Source organism: Pituophis catenifer, unplaced genomic scaffold, assembly GCF_029215685.1.
Source record: "Pituophis catenifer annectens isolate HBS135680 unplaced genomic scaffold, rPitCat1.0.hap2 SCAF_6, whole genome shotgun sequence".
Classification (NCBI taxonomy): domain Eukaryota; kingdom Metazoa; phylum Chordata; class Lepidosauria; order Squamata; family Colubridae; genus Pituophis; species Pituophis catenifer.
In genome coordinates this window covers 54,400,597-54,426,091 of record NW_027256886.1, presented here as the reverse complement: position 1 = coordinate 54,426,091, position 25,495 = coordinate 54,400,597, and the positions used below count along the sequence as shown (strand labels likewise).

At 39.7% G+C, this 25,495-nt stretch overlaps 1 protein-coding gene across 2 annotated transcripts; it reads right to left on the bottom strand.

Annotated features, from left to right (window-relative positions):
* Positions 1–294: 294 nt before the first annotated feature.
* On the bottom strand, positions 295–25,495 carry BAG3 (BAG cochaperone 3). Of its 2 annotated transcripts, none has more exons than XM_070945372.1 (4): positions 25,023–25,495; positions 4,874–5,221; positions 2,529–2,885; positions 295–1,682 (listed from the first exon to the last, which is right to left on the bottom strand). In XM_070945372.1, the coding sequence occupies exons 1-4, from the start codon at positions 25,203–25,205 to the stop codon at positions 861–863; spliced, it is 1,710 nt and encodes a 569-aa protein (XP_070801473.1). In that variant the 5' UTR covers positions 25,206–25,495; the 3' UTR covers positions 295–860. The 2 variants fall into 2 exon arrangements, with proteins under 2 accessions (XP_070801473.1, XP_070801472.1); XM_070945371.1 differs by having other exon boundaries at positions 2,529–2,888; positions 25,023–25,494.

Below are 25,495 nucleotides of genomic sequence, written 5' to 3'. Positions count from 1 at the left end.
AACCCTAAACTACATATATTCTATTCTACTGAGGTAAAAGTAGGCAATATTCCAGTTTCGAATACTTTTTCTCCTCATTTACCATATTTAATTAGGCTGGGTATAATTTGGCTGAAATATGATTCAACCTATTGAATGGAAAAGTAGTTCCATACTATATTTCTGTATTTTTAGTGCAACTGATGTTGAGATTGTTGAATATTTTACATGTCCACTTGAACCTTTCAAGAAATTCAGGATTCACTATATGTAAATTTGAAAAATCATAAACTTACTAGAGAGCCCTTGTAAGTATTCATTTACAAAGGAATATTTATTTTAGAAGCAAACAAATAATATACAGCCATCTTTCTCATTTATTAACCACACAGGTTCATCAGGCTTCTACAGTCTGTTTTATTTCTTTTCTCATTTAAAATATAGCACTGAAGTTCTCAATACAGTACATATAAATATCCCTATAGTTTCTTAACACACTTTCCAGACATCATTAAAGTGTCTAATAATGAAAACATTTTCCCTAAGAGTGTCTGTTTTTAAAAAGGATGTCTTTAGATGTACATAGGTAATGATTTTATGAAAGTAATTCTAACTGAAATTGACAAAACATTTTTCACTCATTGTGTTGAATTGAAAGCAATCATTTTACAAGATATTTTTCAAACACATTATTTGAGCAAGATACAGAATATAAGCTAAACATTATTTTTATGCACCCATTTCTGCCCCCCAACTGTTTTCCGTGATCCAAGCTGTTGATTAAAAACCAACTGGTGCAAAGCTCTGGAAATGCATGCAAGTTAAAATTTGCTTAACACACATTTAATTTAAGGAGTCCAAGGACTAAGTGTTGCCTGTCTTTATGGTTCAGCCAGAGTTTTAGCTGTGCAACTTTCTTTAGCAAGATTTGAGACTATGTCTTCTTTAGATCCAGGTTGTTCCATTTCTATTTTGGTTTGCTCCTTGACATTTTCATTATCTATATCCTTAGCAAGATTTTCCACCATAGGATCAATCTCCATTTTTTCCAGTGACAGTGGACTACTTTCATGGAAAGATGACTGAAATCCATCTCCTTGAGAGGTCTCTGGAACTTCCTCTGCTTTCTGTTCAAGGCTTTCCAATATATTCTGGACTTTTCTTACACCATCTCTCCTGGCCTGCCGAACATCTGCACGACCCTCAGGGTCCACAGAGTCCAAGGCTAACAGCTCTTTGGTCAAGTATTCTTCTATCCACAGGTACTTTTTGTCATTTTTCTTTCCTTGAAAGGAATCAACTTCATGCTGTAGGATCTGTACCCTATTTAGAATAGCTTCAACCTTCAAGACCCCTGGGTGTTTCTGAGGCTCTTCTGCTTCTGAAGTCTTCTCTGACTCATGTTCTTCTGGTAAAGCTGTCTCTTCTATTGGAACAGCTTTAACAGGGCACGGAATCTTGTTATCAACATGTTCTACTGTAGGAAATGGTACCTGTTGGGGTGGCTTAGTATCTACATCTGGACGTATGACTTGGATGGGAGAAAATGGTACCTGCTGGGGTGGCTTAGTATCCACCTCTGCACGTATGACTTGAATGGGGATACTTTGAACAGGACTTTCTGTTGTAGGTGAACCAGCCTTGTTTTTAAGCTTGGTATCAGGTGGCAGAGGTGGCGGTGCTTCTTCAGTTGGCACTTGTTGCTAAGGAGGAGGAGAACAAGCTGCTTATTATTAGGAAATGCAAATTAAGAAAATGTACAGGGACTGATACATCAGAAATAATTATAATGCTGAGTTCAACATTTCCAGAAACTTGGAAATTATTCAGTATGTGGTGCTATGTATATATACATTGAGAATCAAAGTAACAAGTCAGAATTCTGAGAATAACATTCTATGATGAAAAACAAACAAGAGAAAAGGCAACAGAAAAAAAATCCTGTTGCTGAAAAATAATTAGAACAAAACAAACTATGAGAAAAGCTGTAGTAAATAGAATATTAGAAATATGTGTCCTATATTGGAAATCTTCAAATACTAGTTACTACTTAACAGAGTTTATTATATCAAATCAAATGCTTTATATCAGAAGAGTTTTAAGTTCAATTATGTCTATGTAGCGTTAGGAAAATGCTACCAATCAGGATTGATAATTATCAATACAGACCAAGTAGTCTGGCTCAGTATAAGATGGTTTTCATAATCCTAGGCCTCAATAATAAAAGATTATCATTACAACTTTCAAAAGGTTCTCCTGAACAGAGAGAAGTAACCACAAATATTCTCTTTATTATTCCTATTCTTATTCCCCTCTCTTTTCCAAAGCCAGGATGCAAAAGTTTGCAGAAATGAAAAGACTCAGAAAATGATTATGGTACACAGTTGAGATAATCATAAATTTCAATACAAATGGAATTTTAATTTTTAATGTAAACTCCTTAGTCAAGAGATGATTATGGCCTTTGTCACTACTCTTTAATATTATATATGAGTAATGACTTCAACATAGTAACTAAAAAGGGGCTTACAGAAGTTAACTATACTTACTTGAGGTTTGACTGACTGTAATCTGATTGGTGTTGGTGACTGGATTCTTCCGGGTGAAGTTTCACGACTTGTTGAGCCTCTCTGTGTCACTCTGAATGGGGACTGTGCCCGCTGTGGCTTCTGATCCAAATCATCAACTTGAATTTTATGGTACACTGGCTGATGAGGTTGGTAGTCGCTGGGCTGGGCTGGGCAAGGCATCTTCTGTGCCTGATGATAGACTTGTGATGGCTGCCTTGGGACATTTCCCTCATGGATCACAGGGATGGGAATATATCCTCGAGGGAGCTGATGACTTCCTGAACTATGCCTGCTGGAAGACTGAGGGGAAATTGTTGGCGATTCTGAAGATGGAGGCTGCTGGAGGAAAAGCGATTATCAGATTTAGTTGCCATGTTCCAAGAAACAAACATTTCAGATAAGATTGTTAGTTTCTAACCACATTGCTAAGCCCAACCTATTTACTAATAGCTATATATACTGTTTTAAAAAGTTTAAACCATTGCCTCTGTGGTTTAATATTATTTAAAAGTTAGCTATGTTGAAGCAATTTACTTAACATTGTATTTTAATCACTAAAAAACGTCATTAAGAAAAATATTCCTACTGTTTATACCCAATTTGTTAAGTGGTTAATAAAGTTGGAAGTAATTTAACACCATCGACTGAGAACATTTTGATTCAGCAGATTGCATTGCTTTAAGTACGGAATAGCTTATAGCATCAGAAACCAATTTAATGTTTGACAGAATTTAGCAAACTGTTCACTCAAACTTTGTCCCTCATGGCTTCTTATGAGAAGCAGGGTGGGGAGGTCCTGTTGGATCTAGTAGGTAACAAATTCCTTTCTCCTGAAATACTGACTCCAGCCTTATAAAAAAAGGCCTCAGTGAAATTAATTATGAAAAAGTAATATCAGTGGATCCAGAAAATTGGAACAGGTTTGTAATCTGTTTTGTGGATCCATTTTGTGAGCAAGATCCTTAAGAAAGTAGTGCTTGAACACACCAGACATTCCTTGACAAAACAAATTTTAAAAATCTATTTTAACCAGGGGTTTTAAGACCTGGTTTGAATAATGAAGCTGCCTTGGTTACACTGTGAACAGGAGAAAGATACAGGGTTATGTTCCTACTGATTCTTTGGATTTCTTAGATGTTTCTGACATGATTGACTATGGTATCTTTCTGCAGAGGATATCTCAACTAAAAGTAGCTATGACAGTTTTGCCATGGTTGCATTCATTCCTGGAAGGTCATCACCAGAAAGTGGTGAGTATAATTCTGCTCAATCTCTTGTTTAATCATGGGATTTAACAGCATTCTACTGTATCTTCTACACAAACATCTATATAAACATTTGTATATTTAAAACAAGTGTATATTTAAAAGCATCATCCGCATGCTGATGATAGTGCAGCTCCTTATTATCAGATACAGATAGTCCCCACTTACCAAATGCAGTTAGAGAAGACCCATAAGTCTGCCACTAAGCAAAGCAATGTAAAATGAAAAACTCATGACTTATTATGTCAGTTCATCACTTCTAGCTGTGACTGTTAAGTTAATCACTGCAGATCATTAAGTCCAACATCATGTAATTGGGACTTGCAATTTCCTGCTGGCTTCCCCATTGACTTTCCTTGTCAGAAGCCAGCTTTGAAGCTTGCAAACGGCAATTACGTGACCACAGGACACTGTGTCCATTGTAAATGTGCATTATTGCCAAGAGCCAGATTGTGATCGTGTAACATGGGGGCATTGCAACAGACACAACTTTGAGGAACAGTTGCAAGTCACCTTGTTCAACACTGTCTTAACTTGAAAGGCTGCTGAACAAGTAGTTGGTAAGCAGTACCTGGATAGAGGCGGCAGATGAAATATTAAAATATTATATCTCTAGATGAGATGGGTGGCACACAAATTTAATAAATAAATACATAAATAAAACAATCTTTTTATTTATTAATCATTAATAAATGAGTATTTTTGTCACCCATATAAATCTAATAAATAATAGCAACAAAGTGAACCTGGTCTAAATAAGACCAAAATGCTGTCTGCAGATGCTTTAACTGTCAAAGTGAGTGTTCAAACTAATCTGGAAAGGGATCTCCCAAAGGACCACATCTATAACTTGGGAAAAGTGTGATTCTGTTGTATTTATAATAATGTGCAATGCTCTTCCTTCAAAAGTGATCCAAATGCAACACCTATTAACAAAAGCCTTTGCATAAAAGTACTTATAATTCAATATGCAGGAGAATAAATAGGGTCATTATATTATCATTCTCATAATGCAACAATTCTAACATAAAACCTGCCAAAGCACTTCTGTAAACTCACCTCAGATCCTGAGGACTGGATTTGGATTGGGGTTGCTGCTGGTTGTGCACATGGCTTATCTGTCTGGGCAGCTTCTGCAAACCCTCTAGCAGGAGACTGTGAACGGATAAAGCTTCCTCTTGGAGATGATGGGGCCCGAACTTGGGTAGGAATGGTTTCTGCCTTGACACGTTGAATGCCAGGCTGATAGCCAGAATTGTATGAGTAATGCTGTCTGTTTTCTTCACCTTCGTGTACAACTGGAATTGGAATATAACCAGCCCGAAGCTTTGGATATCCCACGTTGCCATCTCGGATTTGGGCTTGATTCACGCTAGTTCGAGATGGGCCATTTGCTGACGCACTTTCCTAGATAAACAGATTATACAGTGTAGATTTAGAAATTAAGATTTTTAAAATTCAAGACATACCATTTCTAAGTTGTGCAATTCCAGCAGGAGACTAAACAGTGTGTTTGTTCATTGGTTTAATTTATGGCCTCGGAAGCTCAAGGTAGCATGTACAGTGCTCCTTATTTTTTCAGCAACAAAAAGCCCAGTGGAATCAGTTGGACTGAGAGAGGCCAGCTCAAAGTCATCCAATCAGCTTCTAGACAAAGGGTGGATTTTTTAAAATTATACTCAAGAAACAAAATCTTGCATAGAAAGGTTCTAGAAATAATTTTTTGAATCTCCAAGCCAAGCTAGAACATATCTGAATTGCTATCTCTGTCAGAAATCACTAAGTTAAATGGGCCAGAAATCTGAGCAGCAGCAGCTTCCAATAATCCTAAAATAAATCTCTGTGTTTTACCAGCCAAGGGGCAACAGGAGATTGTTTGTTTCGCTCTGAACTGAAGCCCCTTCCAACACTCATTTCTCAAGTATGGGCTCGAAATTACAGCATTACAAGATATCAAGGGGGCATACAGGAAACTACAGGAACCTTCTGTTTTAATTTGCAGATGAAATGAATTACCCTGAGAGCTGTTGTGCATTTAAAATACAGGAAACATTTGTTACATCCCAACATTAACTCAAAATTGCATGTTCTCCTCTGGCTTGTGAAAAAGTCTGAAGTTGCAATTGCACTAAGGCAGCATTTATTACTGCAAGTGCACTGGGCTTTGGAAGCTCCATCTAACTGTAGCAATAATTTCATTTTTCACTTGAATATGAAGATTGACCCAAACTTTTGCCAAAACATGGACAAAGACTGAAACAAAGAGAAAGGCAAAGTCCTGACAAACAACAGTAGCCCAAAATGGTTGACTCACACATACTACAGGTAGTCCTCAACTTACGACTGCAATTGAGCCCAACATTTCTGTTGCTAAATGAAACATTCATTGATTTTTGCCCCATTTTACGAACTTTCTTGCCAGAGTTGTTAAGTGAATCACTGCATTTGTTAAGTTAATAACACGGTTAAGTGAATCTGGCTTCCCCATTGGCTTTGTTCATCAGAAGGTCACAAAAGGTGATCACATGACTTCAGGATACTGCAATTGTCATAAATATGAGTCAGTTGCCGAACATCTGAATTTTGATCATGTGATATGAAAGTGCTGCAATGGTCATAAGTGTGAAAAACAGTTATAAGTCACTTTTTTCAGTGCCATTGTAACATTGAACAGTCACTAAATGAATAGTTATAAGTCAAGGACTACCTATATCCTCCTACCTAGACCATTATTAAAGGATGCAGTCTCCTTTCCAATAAACCAGTAAATTATACTCTTCTGGATTAATTGTAACTGATTTTCATCAGTGAGTATATTCACAAAGAACGAAACAAATCTCTGTTAGACTGGAAGCAAAAAATCCTCAGAAGTTTTTTTTTCCCCAAAGAACCAGAAAAGTAGAGGGAGGGAAGGAGAATGGATCAGATGGAAGAATACTAGAAACATTACAAAACAGTGGTAGCACTGATAGTTGACTACAACAAATTGTTACTAATTGATTGCTTAATGTAGGGGTATCAAACTCGATCGTGTCACGGGACGTATCATGACGTATTGTGATGCTTTTTGCCTTTGCAGAGCTGGGATGGGCGTGGCCTGCATGTGATTTATCTGGGCTGCGGGCTGCCAGTTTGACAGGCCTGGCTTAATGCTTTCGACATTAGTTTAAAAGCATTAGATACAATCTAGTTTTAAGCATTTAAACTAACATAGTCTTCTCCAACTTAATTACATTCAGATCAAGACTAACATTTGTGTTTGCTAAGGATTATGGAAGACAGTAACAAATTCAGTAAAAAAATGAAATAACAGTTTTGTTTAATAGAAGGTAAAAATAATTGTATTCACTAGGGATTTGGAAGACAATAACAAATCTAACAAATCTGTAGGGTACTGGTCTGGAAGACAGGCCAACATTAAACACAGTTAAAATTTCTGCATATTCACTTCACTAAACATAAGCCATAGTTGAAGCAAACATTTACATGAATATTTGGGGAATCGACAGGTAAATGAACACAAAATTATTAATCCTCCCTTCTGAAGAATTTTCATTTCTGGTACCATTATATTTTCATACGTTCAAACAGATATGGGAAGATATGGAAAGAAAAACCAAACAAAAACTTGCAAAAATCAGGAAAAATTTAAAAAATATATATCTTTTATCTGTCATATTTGAAAAAGGAAAATTGGCTATAATAGTCCTTGATAAAATTAACAGCATAAAAATATTTCAAACACCAAAATGAACAGGACATAAACAGGGGACAATGTTCTTTTTAATGCTATTTAAAGAATGTCATTGGCAAAGGAAACAGATGGATCCATTTAATATCAAAGTAAGGATTTATCAGCTGCAGTAATGTGAAAGTGTGCGGTGAAGTTTGGAAGGAAGGGTGGGTAGATCAAAAGAAAAAAGAAGTCAGAAAGAATGGAAGATAAATGCTACAAGCTTAAGTATGTTTGTAATATGATATTTAGACTGTGAACAGGATAGAAACAGAACTTTATGCAAGAGATTCCCCTCCTAAGTCCTCTAATGAAGCTCTTTCTGCAGTGGTAATTCTATTTTGGGAATCACATTCTAAATAAATCTTCCAGTGAGATCAGATAGCAACTACTGCTCTTGCTCACAAAATATCATTCAATAATGCAAAGTTTAAATAAATAAATAAATAAAATAAATACCATATAAGCAAATTTATATGGCTGCCCAACTAGCACACAGGTAGACGTCCGGCAGCTTTCGATATTAAAAACCCTCAAAATAAAAACCCATAGCCCCCACCCCCATGGCAACAGCAATAATATCAATCCAAAATCTTCCTCATAATATCAACCAATTACTATGAATTTACAATATATGGAAATGCAGCAAACCTGCCTTTTAAAGTGACAATTGTGCCATCACATTATATAATTTGATATCATGTCAAGCTTTATTATTATTATATAGCATTTTCACATTTTGATGCTGCTGAATATTTAAGAAAAAAAGTTTCCATAAAGCATTTAGCACAGTTTTGCTCTTCTCACAATTACCCTTATCTAACAGCTCATTTCAGTAAGTGAAAAGATAATAAGCAATCTAGGATATCTGAAAAGGTTGAATTGGCATTTTTTCCATTGACTTAAACAGAATGTGATCTAATTTAAATGTTTAACTTCTATGTAGTAAATTGAAACACTTTTCTGGTTGGTTTAGTCACAATTCTGATTTTTACAAAATTCAAAATTGGAAACCAGCTAAGTGATACTTTATTAGTGTACATGATGAGAAAAAAATCTAACATTATTAGATATCCAATAGTAATTGTTTATAATAACTATTACCAATGCTGTTAGATTTAAGAAGTAGCAGCAAAGGTAATAACATTGCAGAATCCAATCCAAGTGTCTCTGGTCATGGTGACCAACCGAGCTTGGATCTTGCAACATTATCCTGGGACACAGTTATCTGCCTTCATTCGTAAAATGCTTTAGCTGTCATATTTTATGAAACAATGCATTGAGGAAAATATTCCTAACAAAAGCTGAACATTGTACTATACGGGACTAACAAGCCCACATTAAAGCTATATTGCACAAAAAAATAAATTTAACAGTGGAAATATTAATATCACCTTGAAATGTCAACAGTTATTCTTTAGTTCACAATTTTTTTCTTACAACTATTTGGATTTACAAACGCACATAACGGGGATTCTATTTATGTCTCTATTCGTTACTAATCAGTGAAGTTTATAAGAGAGAGAGAGAGAGAGAGGAGAGAGAGAGAGAGACTATGCACTCATACACACAAAACAGAAAAGCATATATACTTCTCATTTAGCAATCACAAATCAACCACAAATCAAAAGCTACATGGTCGCTAAGCAAACACATGAAAAGAGAAACACGAAGATTGCTGGTTGCTGCGTCTCATTTATATAAAGTTCTCCCAGAGGGCAAACTAGGCATTACTATCACTCTGGTATGTGCTGTTTGTCAGGCACAGAAATTTGGGCCTAAGTGTGTACATTGATCAGAAAATCCTGTTTAAAAAAAACTAACCCTCATATTTGTGGATGGTTGCTAAACATGGCATCTACTAAACAAAAAGTAGCTGTACGCTATAAATAAATATAACCTCACTTATAAGGTATCACTTTCTCAGCATGTCTCAAAACATTTATACATCTAACAGTTGTAACAGACTATTCCAACTCAGGAAAAGATATTATAATTTAGATAACGATAAGCATAAGCATTTGGGATCTTGGAAAAAAATCCATTGAGTTATTCTGATTTCTTTGCAATTTGTTGCCTTCCAGATGTTTTGGAATACAACTCCCATCGGCTTGTGTATGAGCAAATATTGCTGTGGGCCAGGAGGGCAGCTGCTGTACAGTAGCTACCATATGTAACTCTGTAGAGGAGTTGGCAGCACAAGACAGCAGTCTGCACTGAAGCAGACAAATAGTAGCAAATCGGGGGGGGGGGGTGTTGTGTCATTTTGCCACAAAGATCTGGGAAACAGCAAGGACTTGTACACTATAATTTCTTGTTCTCTTCTAGCTTTTCTTTTCATGAAAGAAATATTGTAATTGATGTGAGAATGAAAGGAGCCTGGAATATAATATGGCATACTTTACATACGTACACTACGACTATTTCCAGTGACGGGCTTACCCAGCTTACTACTTGCCAATGTCTAACATGGTTTACACAGCAAGAATGGCTCAGTAAGCTAATTTATTAATTTATTATTAAGAGTCCTGGTGGCGCAGCAGACTAAAGCATTGTTATTAACACCAGCTGCCTGCAATTACTGCAAGTTCAAATCTCACCAGGCTCAAGGTTGACTCAGCCTTCCATCCTTTCTAAGGTAGGTAAAATGAGGACCCAGATTGTGGGGGCAATAAGCTGACTTTGTATAAAATATACAAAAGTATGAAGGCTATTGCTTAACGCATTGTAAGCCGCCCTGAGTCTCCAGAGAAGGGCGGCATATAAATCAATTTTTTTTAAAAAAAGTACAAATTATTTTTAAAAATAGGATTGCAAAAATGAATAATAGGCATTCATCAGACAACATGAAATAATTTTGGCAAAAAAATTGCCAAAATCAAAGTATATTAGAAATTTGGCATTAGAGAGCAATTAAAGAACAACCAAACATATTCAAAAGCCAGTCTGTTGTAGTGGGCTAGAGACTAAGAGATAGTAAATCTTAGTCCTCCCTTAGGAATGCAAACTGGCTGATAGTATAGTATAGCCTTTATTGTCGTTGTACATCATGTATACAACAAAATTGGTTTTAGCCTCACTGGTGCAATCCATGGCAAAAAATACAAATAACATAAATAGTATAAAGATTAATCCCTATGCAAGTAATTTGGGGGGGGGGGGAGAAATAGAAAGAAAAAGAAAAACTAGTCATACGTTTCCACGTGTGCATGGAGTGATTGTGGTTGTGTTTAAGAGTCTGATAGCCCAAGGACAGAAACTATTTTTAAACCGATTTGTTCAGCTGGCTATGCTTCAATGTCTTCTGCCCAATAGTAGAAGTGCAAAGAGACACTGACCAGGATGTGAATCATTTCTGAGTATCTTTCTTAAGTCTGTTAAAGCAGCGAGACCTGGCAATGTCATCCAGTGGTGTTAGAGGACAACCAATGGTTTCTTGTGCCGAATTGAGTCCGCAGCAGTTAAACCAACGTACCATACTGTAATGCAGTATGTGAGGACACTTTCTATCGTGGACAGATAGAAAGAGGTCATCAGCCGTTGTTCCATCTGATTTTTTCGCAGGACTCTAAGGAAATGAAGTCTCTGTTGGGCCTTGCCAATCACCAGGGATGTGTTGTTTTTCCAGGTGAGATCTTGACTAACACTCTCAAGAATTTAATAGGAAACCCTCTCCACAAAGCCCCCCTCAATATACAGTGGGCAGGTTCCTCTCTGTGCTTTCGGAAAACTAGCACCATCTCCTTTGTCTTACTAGTATTTAGATGTAAGTTGTTTTTTGAGCATCATGCGGATACCTTCTGGACTTCTTCTCTGTATGTAGTGTTGAGACCCAGCACCGTTGTCTCATCTGTGAACTTTATTATGATGTTGGATGGATCAGAGGATATGCAGTCATGTGTATTCAGCGAGTACAGGTAAGGGCTGAACACACAGCCCTGAGGAGAGCCTGTGCTGAGTTTCAGGGTGGAAGATGTAAAGGAATCAACCCTTACTGTTGTGGATGATCTGTCAGGAAGTCTTTGATCCAGTCACAAGTGAGGGGAGGGAAATTCAGGGCAGTCAGTTTTTCAATGAGAATGCCTGGTAAGATGGTATTAAAGGCCGAGCTATAGTCTATAAAAAGCATTCTGACATAATTCCCAGATTTCTCAAGGTGGCTCAGTGCAATATGTAGAGCAGTGGTGATGGCATCCCCTGTTGCCATGTTGCTTCTTTAAGCAAACTGGTGTTGATAGAAATTTGGTGGAAGACAGGACCTGAGGTGTTGTAGGAACAGTCTCTCAAAGCACTTCATCACTTTAGACGTTAGTGCAATAGGTCAATAGTCATTCAGGCTGTTTATGGCTGCTTTCTTCGGAACTGGGATAATTGTGGCTGCTTTCAAGCATGATGGGACTCTAGCCTGTTGCAGGGAGATGTTAAAAATCCTTGTCAGGACTCGTTAATTGGCCAGCACAGGTTTTTACCACTTTCCCCAGCACCCCATCTGGACCTACAGCTTTGTTGGGATTTACAGCCTTCAGCACAGCTCTCACTTGATGTTCATCCAGGCTGAGTGGCTGGAGGTTAGAGGGCCTTTGGGATAGAGGCACAGAGACAGATCTTTTGACCTCAAAGCGGGCGAAGAAGCTATTTAGCCCCTCCGCCAGCAGGGCATCAGCATTGGCTATTTTTTTCCTATTGCCCTTATAGTTAGTTAGGTGTTGTAGCCCCTGCCACACCTGTCTTGAGTTATTATCTTCCAGATGCTTCTCTACCTTTTGTTTGTATTTCTGTTTAGCCACCTTAATGCCTCTCCTCAAGTTTGCCCTGGCCTCGTTGTATTCGTCTTCATTTTCTGCCTTGAAGGTGGAGTTTCGGGCTCTCAGAAGTGACTGTACCTCTGCTGACATCAAGAGTTTACTATTACTGTAAACTCTGGTGCGTTTATTCACTGTAACATTGTCTGTGCGTGTTTTAACGTAAGAGAGTACAGCATCAGTGGATTCTTGCAGTTCAAAATGTTCAAATATACTCTGCTCGGTAGTCTCAAAGCAGTCCTGCAACTGGCAGTGTTCCCTCCGGCCAGATTTTGACAATTTTCCTGATTAGCCGTATCCTTTTCCTAAGAGGAATATACTTTGGGCATAGTAGCAGAGAGATATGGTCAGACGTACCCAGATGGGAGAGGGGGATTGCTCTATGTCTTAAGATTCAGTACATATGGTCTAGAGTGTTCTTACCTCTGGTGGTACACTGCACATACGACACAAACTTAGGGAGAACAGACTTTAGACAAGCTTGATTAAAAACCCCAGCCATGACAAAAGCGCATAACATTCGGCCAATTACTCTCACCCCAACAACCCACCACATGGGGTTGTTGTCATGGGGAAAGGAGGCAACAGCATTATGTAGACTGCTTTGAGTTGTACAAAATGAAGGAAGGATATTATTACTGCTATCAAATCTCCTGCCAATCTCTCAGCATCTCCTTTACAGCCTGAGACACTAGGGAAGGGCCCTTCTACACTTCTTTCTCCACCCATTATGCAGAAGACTTCCAAGGGCCCTTCCAACTCTGTTATTCTATTCTATTCTCTAGTGTGATAGTGGGAGGGTCCAAGATTAGGATACAATGATGTCCTTTCTGCCCAGACTGAGAGATAAATTGAAGCCACGCCCAGGTCCCTTTTCCTCTGGCTCAGTTTTCAACTCAGTCTTGCCCAAGAGAGACGTTTTGGACAGTATGGAAAACATCAGTGAAACCATTCTTGGACTTCTTCTAGACAAAGTACCATTGGCTTTTGAAAAAGCACTTTTGGGACAACCATGAATTGGATGACTGAGAATCTCCATAGACATCTTTATCTACCCATTATGCAACTCGGGCTATGCCCTTTTTTACCTAATGATCCCTAGACAGCATTTCTTTGCCCTGACTCTCAAGGTTTTCACATATCACTACAGAACCCATAAAATCACATATTTCATACTTTGATCTCTTATAATTTGTAGCACATTCTTTTTCCAATCTTCTGATGCTACTTTATTCAATTTGATGTTATCACCATATTTAGCTTCTTTTGAATGTAAATCTATTTACACTGGAATTGCGGGGAAGCTAGAATACAACACATTTAATATATTCCTTATGTGTGATTACCTTGGGCTTTGTCACCTTTTCATTGGTACAATACAGGCCTGAGCATAGTTAATTAACCTTGGAAATAATCAGGCCTCACAAATACAGGTAATCTGAGGCATGGGAATAGGGCATGTGTGTGTTTTGTGTGTGTGTGATAATTCCTTTTTGGCAATTTTGAAAATTCCTCTGCTCCCCAAAATCAGTAGTACAGTTTCTTGTCATTCTTAAGTATAACTGTAAATGTAAATCCAAAGAAGTTTAAAAAAGAAATTATCAAAGTTATTGGTAATAGACAAATATTCCAGGCCTGCTCACATGTGTGACAAAGCCTTATTCACTTTGTAGCCTTGCCCTCATCCTCTTTGGTTCTTAGCCACTCCCCAAAATATAAAAGTATCACCTTCACCAAAAGTTTGTTTTAAGAATTTGTTAGGACTCCCTCCCACCTTCCAGCATCTCTGTGCATTTTGTATACATAAAGGAAGAGTTAGCATTAAGTCTACCTTTAATAAAGATGCATGTTAGATAAATAGAATATGCTAGAAGACTTGCTAGAGCAGAATTACAAGAAATATCTTGTTAAAAAAGATATAGGGTTGCTTTTGTGAAGTCATCAGTACTGTAGATAAACAAAGTGCTTCGCGCACAAATTATGCAACGGAGAAAGAAAAATCCTTCATATGATTTCACAAGAAGTTGTAAAATAGATATGAAAATAAAAACTCTATTTGAATTTATGACAGTGCTGAAAACAGTGAATTAAACTAGTCCCTGAAGTTAATGGCCATTTTTTTTTTTTAATTTGATTTATATGCCGCCCTTCTCCGGAGACTCAGGGCGGCTTACAGTGCGTTAAGCAATAGCCTTCATACTTTTGTATATTTATACAAAGTCAGCTTATTGCCCCCACAAACTGGGTCCTCATTTAACCTACCTTAGAAAGGATGGAAGGCTGAGTCAACCTTGAGCCTTGGAGAGATTCGAACCAGCAGTAAATTGCAGGCAGCTGTGTTAATAACAGGGTGCTTTAAACCACTGTAGTACCAAGGCTCTTTACAGAACCCCCACTGTCACATGATCAAGATTCAAATACTTGGCAACACGCCCACACTTATGACTGCAGCAGCATTTCAGTATCCACCACCTGCTTATCTTCCCTACATCTATGTCCTTCTGGCTACCCTGGCTTGTAGGTGGCACACGTCGGCAACAGCAGCAGGGCTGGCGTTGAAGTAGAGACCCTTCAGCAAGCTCAGCCAACTGCCACTGCCTCCAAGCCTCTACTTCAACCCTAGGGCCACCACTGCCACTGAGAAATGCCACCTCAAGTCCCACATCACAGCCAGCCAGCCCAGCCTCACAATGTAAAAACCCAGGTGTTCCTGCCACCCTGCACTCCACAGGCCCTGCTGTGCTCAGCTGACCTTTGCCATCTTTATCCCATTTGACGAGGCATGCCCGGCCTGACCCTATGCAAGGAAGCTGCTGGCTGCACCAGGCTTTCTTCTGTAGGCCTCTCACTGTGTTCTCCAAATCTCACACAGAATTCTCCAAATAGCATGCCCCATTCTTTTGATGCTTGGAAAGCCTTCAGAGAGCTTTGAAAGTCTTCCGAAGCATCGTGAGAATGGAGGGCCTACCATCCTCAACGGTATGCCCATTCTCACAACACCTAGAGAAGATACCTCATTTGGCCAGAAGCTGTGTCATGAAAGAGCTGGGACAGAAAAGCCCCATCAGCAGAAAAAGCAAGAAGATGATGAACATCAGTTGGGGTGAAGGAATACAGGACAGTGAGGGGCAGGCTGTGCTGGGCTGCAACTTTGTGCCATGCTGTTTATGTTCCCGGACTATGGCAGATTTGTGCCGCATTGTCAATACATTCTTTGGCATGGTGGGTTTGTGTGGCAGTTCCTGGGGTCTACAGTGTAAAGCTGTTGGCCTAGGCTGGGGCAGCTAAGACTTATAGGCATGGCTATGGCTTTGTGCTGTACTACTGCAACTCAGGGGCTTCTTGCAGCCCCAGAGCTGCGACGCATCAAGAAGCCCTCGAGTCATAGCATATTCTTTTCCCAGCACTCCTGTGCTCACACACCTGCACCCCGCACCCTTTCCCTGACCTCCATGAGCTTGCATCACACACTGCAACAGCCCCCAACTCACATGTAATCGGTGATGGACTTCCCCCATTCCCCACTGCGGCACCTCTGTGCTCTTACCTGGGACTCCCTCTGCTTCCTGCTTAACAATCCATGTGTCTGGATAACAAGGAGTACCAAGATTGCCATCACTAAGCAATGCAGTCACATGGCATCCTGCTTTATGATCTCATCACTTAGCAACAGAAATTCTGGTCTCAGTTGTGGTTGTAAGTTGAGGCCTCTCCCTCTCCCTCTCTCTCTCTGTGTATGTATGTGTATATATATATATAAAAAGCACAGCGCTGAGAATACTGAGAGTGCAGATTACAGAATACCAATTATTCAAACATGTGTACCTTGAAAAGCTGAGGATTTCTGAGCTGAACCATCCCAATGTTACAGCAATATCTAGGCCCGTTTTTGTCTCATCCCATTGCCTCATGCACTAAAAATTTTCCTGGCTAGGGTTTTGTTTGTATAAACAAATGGAACAGATAACCAGAACAGAAGGAGAGGAAGAAATGATAGTGCAACTCCCAGCTGACCTAGTAGCAGGTGTAACCTGGCATAACCTGCTTTTCTCTCCTAGTAGGAACTATTCAGCTTGTTTAAATTTTGTTTTTGGTACTTTCAGTTCTGATTTCTGGTTACTTGTTTTATTATGGCTAAGCTGTTAATTTATAATTGTCTTGCCACATTTACATGCTTAAATATGCTGATTGGAGAATTCAATCAATTTTTTTTAAACCACTTCAACAAACTCAATTTGATTTATTAATCATCTGATTTCATGCTATTATCTTTATGGAATCCTTTCTGCATCCCTTCTATTTAAATCCATTAATTTTGTATCCAGCTGAACTTACACAAATTAGTGATTCCCCCCCCCCTTTAAAAACTGGCAATGAGTGCATTCTGGCAAGGACAGGACGAAGCGGCAAGAAATTCTGAAAAACTGTGCACTTTCCTCTGATTAATTTCATTTAAATAATCAAAACAGAATTCAACTCTGCAGGGTGATAAGATCCTACTAGCACTGGCCCTGAACTTTCTAAAGCATGTGAAGCCATACACCCTCCATGCCTATAAATGGAAACTGGACTCAAAGAATGCATCAGAAGGTGATGAAAGCTGCAATAAAGAGTACTTGCATCGTTGCTTGATCTTACTAAACTTAAAAGCAAGTTGTTTAAAAAAATCTATTAAAGAGTACCACAAAGAATTTTTCAGCTGAAGAGATACACAAATGTGCATTATTTATGAAACTTGTAAATAAAGATGCATCATGTATACTCTTGAAAGCAAAACAATAGGTCTATATATAATTTTAATGTTATATGGATCACAATACAGGCAGTCCTCGACTTACAGCAGTTTGTTTAGTGTCGGTTCACAGTTACATCATCACTGAAAATAGTTTTTTAACACTTATAACCATTATAGCATCCCCATGGTCATGTGATCAAAATTCTGACGCTTGGCAACTGACTCATATTTATGAGAGCTGCAGTGTCCCAGGGTCATGTGATCACCTTTTGGGACCTTCTCGATAAGCAAAGTTAATGGGGAAGCCAGGTTCACTTAACAACTGTGTTATTAATTTAACAAGTGCGGTGATTCACTTAACAGCTGTGGCAAGAAAAGTCATAAAATGGGGCAAAACTCACTTAACAAATGTCTCACTTAGCAACAGAAATTTTAGGCTCAATTGTGATCGTAAGTCGAGGACTACCTGTAATAATCTTATAATGTCAGAGTGCAAATTGATTACCGATAGTCCTCGATTTACAACCATTCATTTAGTGACCATTTGAAGTTACAATGGCACTGAAAAATGTGTCTCATGACCATTTTTCACACTTATGATTATTGCAACATCCCCATGGTCATGTGATCACATTTCAGAGTCTTGGCAACTCGGATTTATTTATGACAGTTGCACTGTCTCAGGTTCACATGATCACCATTTGTAACCTTACAAGCCGGCCTCCAATAAGTAAAGTCAATGGGGAAGTCAGATTTGCTTAACAACTGCATGATTCACTTAGCAGCTGTGGTAAAAAAAAAAAGGGGGGGGGGTTGTAAAAGGAAGGAAACTCATTTAACAACTGCCTTCCTTAGCAACAGAATATTTGGAACATAAATGTGGTTGCAACTTTTTTTTTTTTAATTTGATTTATATGCCGCCCTTCTCCGGAGACTCAAGGCAACTTACAATGCGTTAAGCAATAACCTTCATACTTTTGTATATTTATACAAAGTCAGCTTATTGCCCCCACAAACTGGGTCCTCAATTTACCTACCTTAGAAAGGATGGAAGGCTGAGTCAACCTTGAGCCTGGTGAGATTCGAACTTACAGTAATTGGAGACAGCTGGTGTTAATCACAATGCTATCAGTCTGCTGAGCCACCAGGCCCAAGTTGAGGACTACCTGTAGCTCAAAACATCTCTTCCCAAGGGTGTTTATTAATTTATGTTCCACCTTTCTTCCAAGAGCTGTAGGGAAAATATAGAATACTCCTCCAATTTTATCTCTATTAACAATCGTATGTGAGGCAGGTTGGACAGAGAAAGAATAACTGGCTCAAACTTAATAACTTACTCAGTACCGTAAGCTTCCATTCTGAGATCTCGATCTCCCAAAATCTATCCTAACGTCTAAACTTTACACATCAGCATAATATAGTGTAAAGTGTAGTTTTAAATCTCATCATAAAGAGTTGTGAAGAAACAAACTTTTGAATAATATCCAACAGAATGCAATATGCTGAAAGGCTTTTCTCTAGAAGATCTAGATACATATTTAAAAAAAAACAAAAATAAAATAAAAGTTACTATTTCATCTAATTTAGTAAGGTGAGTTTATCTGAATTTTTGTATTATAAGAGATGTATACACTCCTCTTTTTCTAACACATATAACTTAAATTCGTAGACAAACATTCAGACATGTTTGGTCTAAGCAAGGAACTGTACAAAGCGATGGGCAGAGGGAGGGAACACAATTATTGAACACAGTGGTTTTAGTTAAATTGGATGCACAGCATTTTCTACTGATGTGCTGGGTGAACTCAATGCCACTTTATCCCATATTCTTCTGACAATCTATCAATTACAAGTCAATGCAAGAAACAACCCAACCAACTGGTCAGATGAACAAAATGCCACTATGTGTGCAATATGTTACTAAACAAACTTGAAAAGTGGCTAAACCCTCAATCCCTGGCACTAATCTATCAGGTTCGCCTGATACGCCAGTTGCGCCCCTTTCTGGATCGGGACTCCCTATGCACGGTCACTCATGCCCTCGTTACTTCCCGCCTCGACTACTGTAACGCTCTCTACATGGGGCTCCCCTTGAGGAGCACTCGGAGGCTCCAACTGGTGCAGAATGCGGCCGCGCGGGTACTTATGGGGGCGACATGGCGCTCCCACGTGACACCTCTCCTGCGCGGGCTGCATTGGCTTCCAGTGGTCTTCCGAGTGCGCTTCAAGGTGTTGGTTCTCATCTTCAAAGCGCTCCATGGCTTAGGACCCAGTTATTTACGAGACCACCTTCTGCCTCCGATAACCTCCCACCGGCCAACACGCTCCCACAGAGAGGGTCTCCTCAGGGTGCCGTCTGTCAGGCAATGTCGGCTGGCGACCCCCCGGGGAAGAGCCTTCTCTGTGGGGGCACCCGCCCTCTGGAATGAGCTACCCCCAGGGATACGACTAATCCCGGACCTCCGGACCTTCCGCTGGGCCCTGAAGACTTTTTATTTCAGCAAGCCGGGCTGGGTTAAAATTTTGATTGGGTGAATTTTATGGGTAACGGGGTTTTAAATTGGAGAAGCCTAAGATAATTTAATTTTGTTTTAATATATTTTAATATTTGTATTGTGTGTTTTTAATTCTGGCTGTTCACCGCCCCGAGTCCTTCGGGAGAGGGGGCGGTATAAAAATTTAATAAATAAATAAATAAAAAAATAAAAAATTTACCTCTCCCTTATTCCTCCTACATTAAGCAGAGTACTCTGTTGATTTTCATGCTAGCTGCTGACTTTCAGTGAGAGGAGAAATAAAGCTGGAGAACCTACTAATGCATTATACCTTAACTTGTCTTGAATTAAAAGTTTCTTGAATCTTTAGACTAAAATAAACTATTTAATTATTTATTTAAGGAGTGTAAAGACAGTGACACACATACACCGTCCAAAGGTTCAACCATCGGGGCAGAGCAATTTATCCTACATACTCAATTCAAGGGCTGGAGGATCTTCTATAAATGTGGCTGCAAGGGATCTTTTACAATGTGCTGCTTTTGACACTTTTCATATTTTAGGACCAGTCCACATTATACTTTGGGAAACAATGTGAGACTACTGCTAAATAGAACCATTACATGTGACTTGGTTTCAATTGATAGGTGACCATTTGAGTTAAATTAGATTACATGATATGCAATGATAGCTGTGATAACCTCAAAAAAAAAAAAAAAGTCAAAATCACAACTTCCCACAACTAAAATTTTTGTAATGCTGCCAAAAATGTTGCTAGTTTTCAAATTTTTACAAAAGATTCTTCAGGCAAAATAGTTAATGCCAGAATGCAGAAGGTGCAGGAATAGTTCTTATAAATTGTGCAATTCCACACAAACGTTTTTCATGGCTTTAACATTTTTGCCTGAGGAATAATTTTTTAAAATTCAAAAACTTGAAATTGACGTTTTGATTAACCTAATAAAAGTATTACATCTATAACATTTTTTTAATTAGGAAAAAAGCCCAATTTTTATCATGTTTTATCATGTTAACATCTTTTTAACGTTTGTTTTAAATAAATTAAGATTTATATCACTTAAACTATAGCTAATTTGCAATTTAACAGCAATTTTAATGTACCACCAACAGACTACTACAACCATATGGAATCAGCGTAGCACGCAAGCCATCTAAAGCCCTTCAAAACATCTTAAGTAAATAAAAAACCCAGCAGCCCCAGAAGAAAAAACAGAATCATCTACAACATACAGTGTAATGACTGCAACAAGCATTACATAGGCAGAACACTGGCAGAACACATCCATGATCACCAACTGGCAAGTCAGAAGACATGTTCAAAACTCTTTCATTTCATAATATATGGACAGACTTAACCATAGTTTCAGTTGGGAAATCGTGACAGTCCTAGACCAAGCCAAACCCAAAAATTTTATTGCTAGGGAATTTCTAAAAGTCTGGCACGCTGACAAATTAGCCATCGATAGACGTAAACAATATTTATAAACTATGCCAAAAAGGGAACAAAAAGACCTAAGCACCTTTCCACCAGCTATTAGCACCGAAATGAGCATAGATTAACTTCAACATCAGACCAACAATCTAGAAAACAATATTCCAAACCAGGATCTGCCAAACAAGCCAAAAGTAAACAGCCCAAAGAACCTCTAAAACCTCTCCCACCAGCAATGTGGGGCAAGCCACTAGAATATAAACTGAGAGCAAACCTCACTCCTCACTAGCACTGATAAAGTTACTTAGTTTAGGTAATGAAACGTCTGCAAGAAAACAACCAAGCTCAGAGAGCACCAAGGAGCCCATTTAGAAAGTGACAGTCATCTAAATTATTTTAAAGAATAATGGTTATTTTTTGCTATTCTATTTTATATCTTTCCAACTATCAACACTGTGCTACATTTAATATTCAGGCAGGAAGCTGTTTTCCAGAAGATCTAGAATCTTTCTTTGCAACTAAAGTTATTAGCTGTCAGTTTAGTTCAGGCAAGTCATTTAAGTATCTTTAATTAAAATTTTGAGGATCTGCCAGGGCCAACCCTACCATTAGGGAGATGAGGATGTTTCCCTCAGGCAAGATGCTGAAGAGGGAATAGCTGTTTGTCTTGAATTCTAAACTATTTGACATTTGTTGAAACAATTCTTTGTATTACAGGACTTCATTTAGGTCCCCTAAATCAGATAGGAAAAAGATGCCTAATGCAGCAGCCCCCAATCTTTTGAGCGCCAGGGACCAATTCTGCAGAAGGCAGTTTTTCTGCGGACCAGGAGGGCATGGTTTCTCATGCTACCTGGATCCTGCACATTGACAAAGGGGCTTTGCTCGCTTGCATGGCCCGGTTCCACTGGCGGGCCACAGACCAGTGGGGATTGGGGACCCCCGCCTAATATATAGTTGACAGAAACCTATGTTTGCATAAATTGTGTTTCCCCCGTTGCTACTTCCTATTCTGTCCTTATGAAGATATGAAGACAAAGATGTTATCCTTCTGTACTCAGAACAAGACAAGTCAAAGAATGAGATTCCCCAAATTCCACTTCTCCCCTATTCACCAGTGGAAAATAGCCACCTATCACTCTTACTAATGTGGGGTGGGGCAAGTCTAGACAGATGCTTAGAATGGCAGGTTTCGCCACTGTTAAATTACCAGGGTGGATGGGTGCATGGGACGAAGTGGAAGATAGTATTTTCAGTGCTTGTGTTTTGTGTGACCCGTCTTCTATCAAGTTATTTCTCAACACGGTCCACATCTTCTGACAGAGCACTAAACTCATGCCCACAAATGCCCTGAGAGATGTCATAGAGAAGTAGTATGAGGTAAAGGGAGAAGTAACAATGGAATGACAGTGCTTGAAGAATGTGACCAAGGAAACTAGTTCTAATCTTGTGGCAGCACCCAGAAGTATCAAGTACAAAGCCACAGAGTGCATATAATGATACCAAAAGCAATAAAAAAGTAGGAGCACGTAAACTCTCTCCCTCTCCCTCTCTCTGTCAAACACACACACAAATATGTGGCCAGACCTCTGTGTTTTTGAGGAGTTTTTTTTTGAAGGAACATAAAACCGGTGATGAACCTAATGGAGATAGAACTAGCGTACCCAACTGGCAGAATTAAGTTTAAATTTATTTTATGGATTACAAGCACTAAATCCTTGCTTTAAAAAAAAAAAAGGCCCATCACTTTCTCAGAATAAGTAGATGCCTCCTGGAAATTAAGGATCTGGTCTCTCTAGCACCCCAAGACAAATGGCCATGAAAAGCAGGTCCCAGGGTTTAAAAGAACGGCGACTATGCCAATAGCAGTCTATAGGAGTGAACTGGGTAGTTTCCAACTCCTAACTATTTCAGCAACCATTATCACTTTATAGTACGTCAGACCATATACAAAGCCAAAACTGTATTGGAAAAAAGGGTTACAACTAGAACAGCTCAAGTCTCATGAGCTATCATGAGGACCTGGAAGAAAAATGCAGTTACAAGGCATGCTGATGAGGGAGTGAGGAAGAAACTTCAATTAAACTACTTTATATGGAATAGTGAGAATGCCATATTTTCAGCAAAATATTTTGGGATAGGAAAGCCTATCAAGATTCTACAGAATACCAAAATATAATATTAGGAATGTTTTCTCCAAAAGAACTATAGATGAACTATGCAAAATATGTTACTTCTAAAGCAGTGATGGAAAACCTTTTGGGCTCAGCATGTCAAACATTCAGAAAATGCCTAGCTTGATATTCTGGCATGTCACAGCCCCTCTCCCCCCCAACAGAGGAGAAGTAATTCTTTAAACTTAAAATATATATATACATATATACATACATACATACATACATATATATATAGTGTCCAATCATGTGGTGCTGCATATTATACAAAAAAAATTCCAATAATTACAAAAATGAAATACAAGTAGAACAAAGACATTTTTGCAGTTGTGCTTTTGACAGTCCTACTTGGGTATTGGTGCCTGCTGGCGTGTCACCCAAAATGGTGTGGTGTGTCATCTTGGACACATGCGTCATAAATTCACCATCACTGCTTTAAAATGAACACAAGCAATTATTTTAAAATCTAATCATTATTTTGCATTAGGTCGTTGATTTTCTCCTTCATCTAATCATTGGATTGTTATATAACCAATAAGCATTTTGGCAGAAATGGAACTAAAGTACTAATTTATGTTCCTAAAAACAATAATAAAAAAAAACAACAAGAATTTTAAAGAAGGGTGCAACCTCATGAAGTATTTTAATAAGTATCTTTCCTTTCCTTTCTACCTTTAAAAAAGAAATCTCTGTAGGTAAGGAAACTTTCCTCTGGATGTCTTAGAATCCATTTCATAAAAACCACTTGAAAAACCGATTATCAACAAAAAATTTACATTAAGGATAGCAACCTAAATCGAGCCCTCATTATACACCAAGACAAGTCTATGAAAATCGTACTGTTGGGAGGTGGGTGAACTTTCGTCGTCTTTGTAATTAGCCAGGCTAATTACGTTCGCCTCTTTACAGTTCGAGGCGGACTTCGCCAACTTTAAATAAACGTCGCAACGGCGAAGTATCAAATGATTTAGCGCACAAAAACGGGGGGGAAAACGACTGCAGTGCGTCAGAGACAAAAGCCAGCTCTTAGCCTCACTGCATAGCCATGTAGTCGGGGGGGGGGGGGTTGGAAAGGCAGCGAGGACAGACTTTTCCTGGCACTGCCCCGCTGCATCTTATTGCTCCTAGCGCCCCAGGGAAGTACTCGGCTCCCGTCCTTCAAGCGGCGCCATCCGGGAGTTGCAGGCAGAGCAGAGCCCACCCACTCACCCACCCCCGACGTTCCCACCTCCCCCGTTTCCCCTGCCGTCCACTGAAGGCCTTTCAACTTTATCTCTGGAGTCACCACAACAATGCCATATACTGAGGAAAACTCTCGCGGCCGACACGGGCCGTCCCCTCTGGGCCGCTCGACAAGAGGAACGTCCCTCCTCACGTACACACACCCAAGTCTGGAGAGCGGAAATAGTGCGCGTTGTCCTTTAGCTCCAGCGCTGGGCGTCCGAAAGAAGACTCGGCTTTCCACTTGACCTCCCCAAAGCTACGTTGCAGGGAACACGCGTCCCTTCCCCTTCCCACCAGAAACTACCGTGTCCTGTGAAATCTTCCCTCTTGTCCCCAACATGCATGCGAGCTATGGAGCGCAGCAAGCGGGACAAACTATTAAAAGTCATGGGAAGGACGTCTATGGAGATTCTCAGTCACGGGAAGGACAGAAGCCCGAATTGCCCAACCTCCGTCCCTTAGGCTCCGTCCCTTAACGAGACGGCAGGAGAGGAGCCTAATAGCGTCCCCAGTCAATCCCCCTCCACTCCACGGTCCCAACTAACGCCGGCTTTCCCACGGCAGGAAAAATCAACGTAACCCGTGGCGGTACCTTCAGGCGATCCTCCTGTAGGCGCGGGTCGTTCCAGGTGGTGGTGCGGCTGTTATGATCCACAAAAAAAGGCCAGCCGGTCTGAGGGTCTATCTTCACCTCCCAGCCCGGAGGCAAAGGCTCCCGCTCGCCGCCTCCGGCCTCCACCTGCATCCGCGTGGGAGACTGAGCAGCTGCGCTCATTGCTGTGCGCAAGAGAGAGGGAGGCGAGGCGCAAAAAGGCTGGAGGAAGGAGGCAAAGCGGGAAGAAATTGCCAGCCGCCGCTTAGGTCATCCGCTGGAGTTAAGCGAGGCAGCTCTTGCCGGCCGGGCACCTTTATCCAGAGGGAGGAGACATAGAAGGGGGTGGAAGAATCTGGAAATAGCAGCTCCGCGCCAAAGAGGAGGGGAAGGTGGAGGGGCAGGAGACGGAGGAGGAGAGACGCGGGGCAGCTGCCTGGCTGGAAACTTCTGGGCGCCTCCAGAGCCTTTGG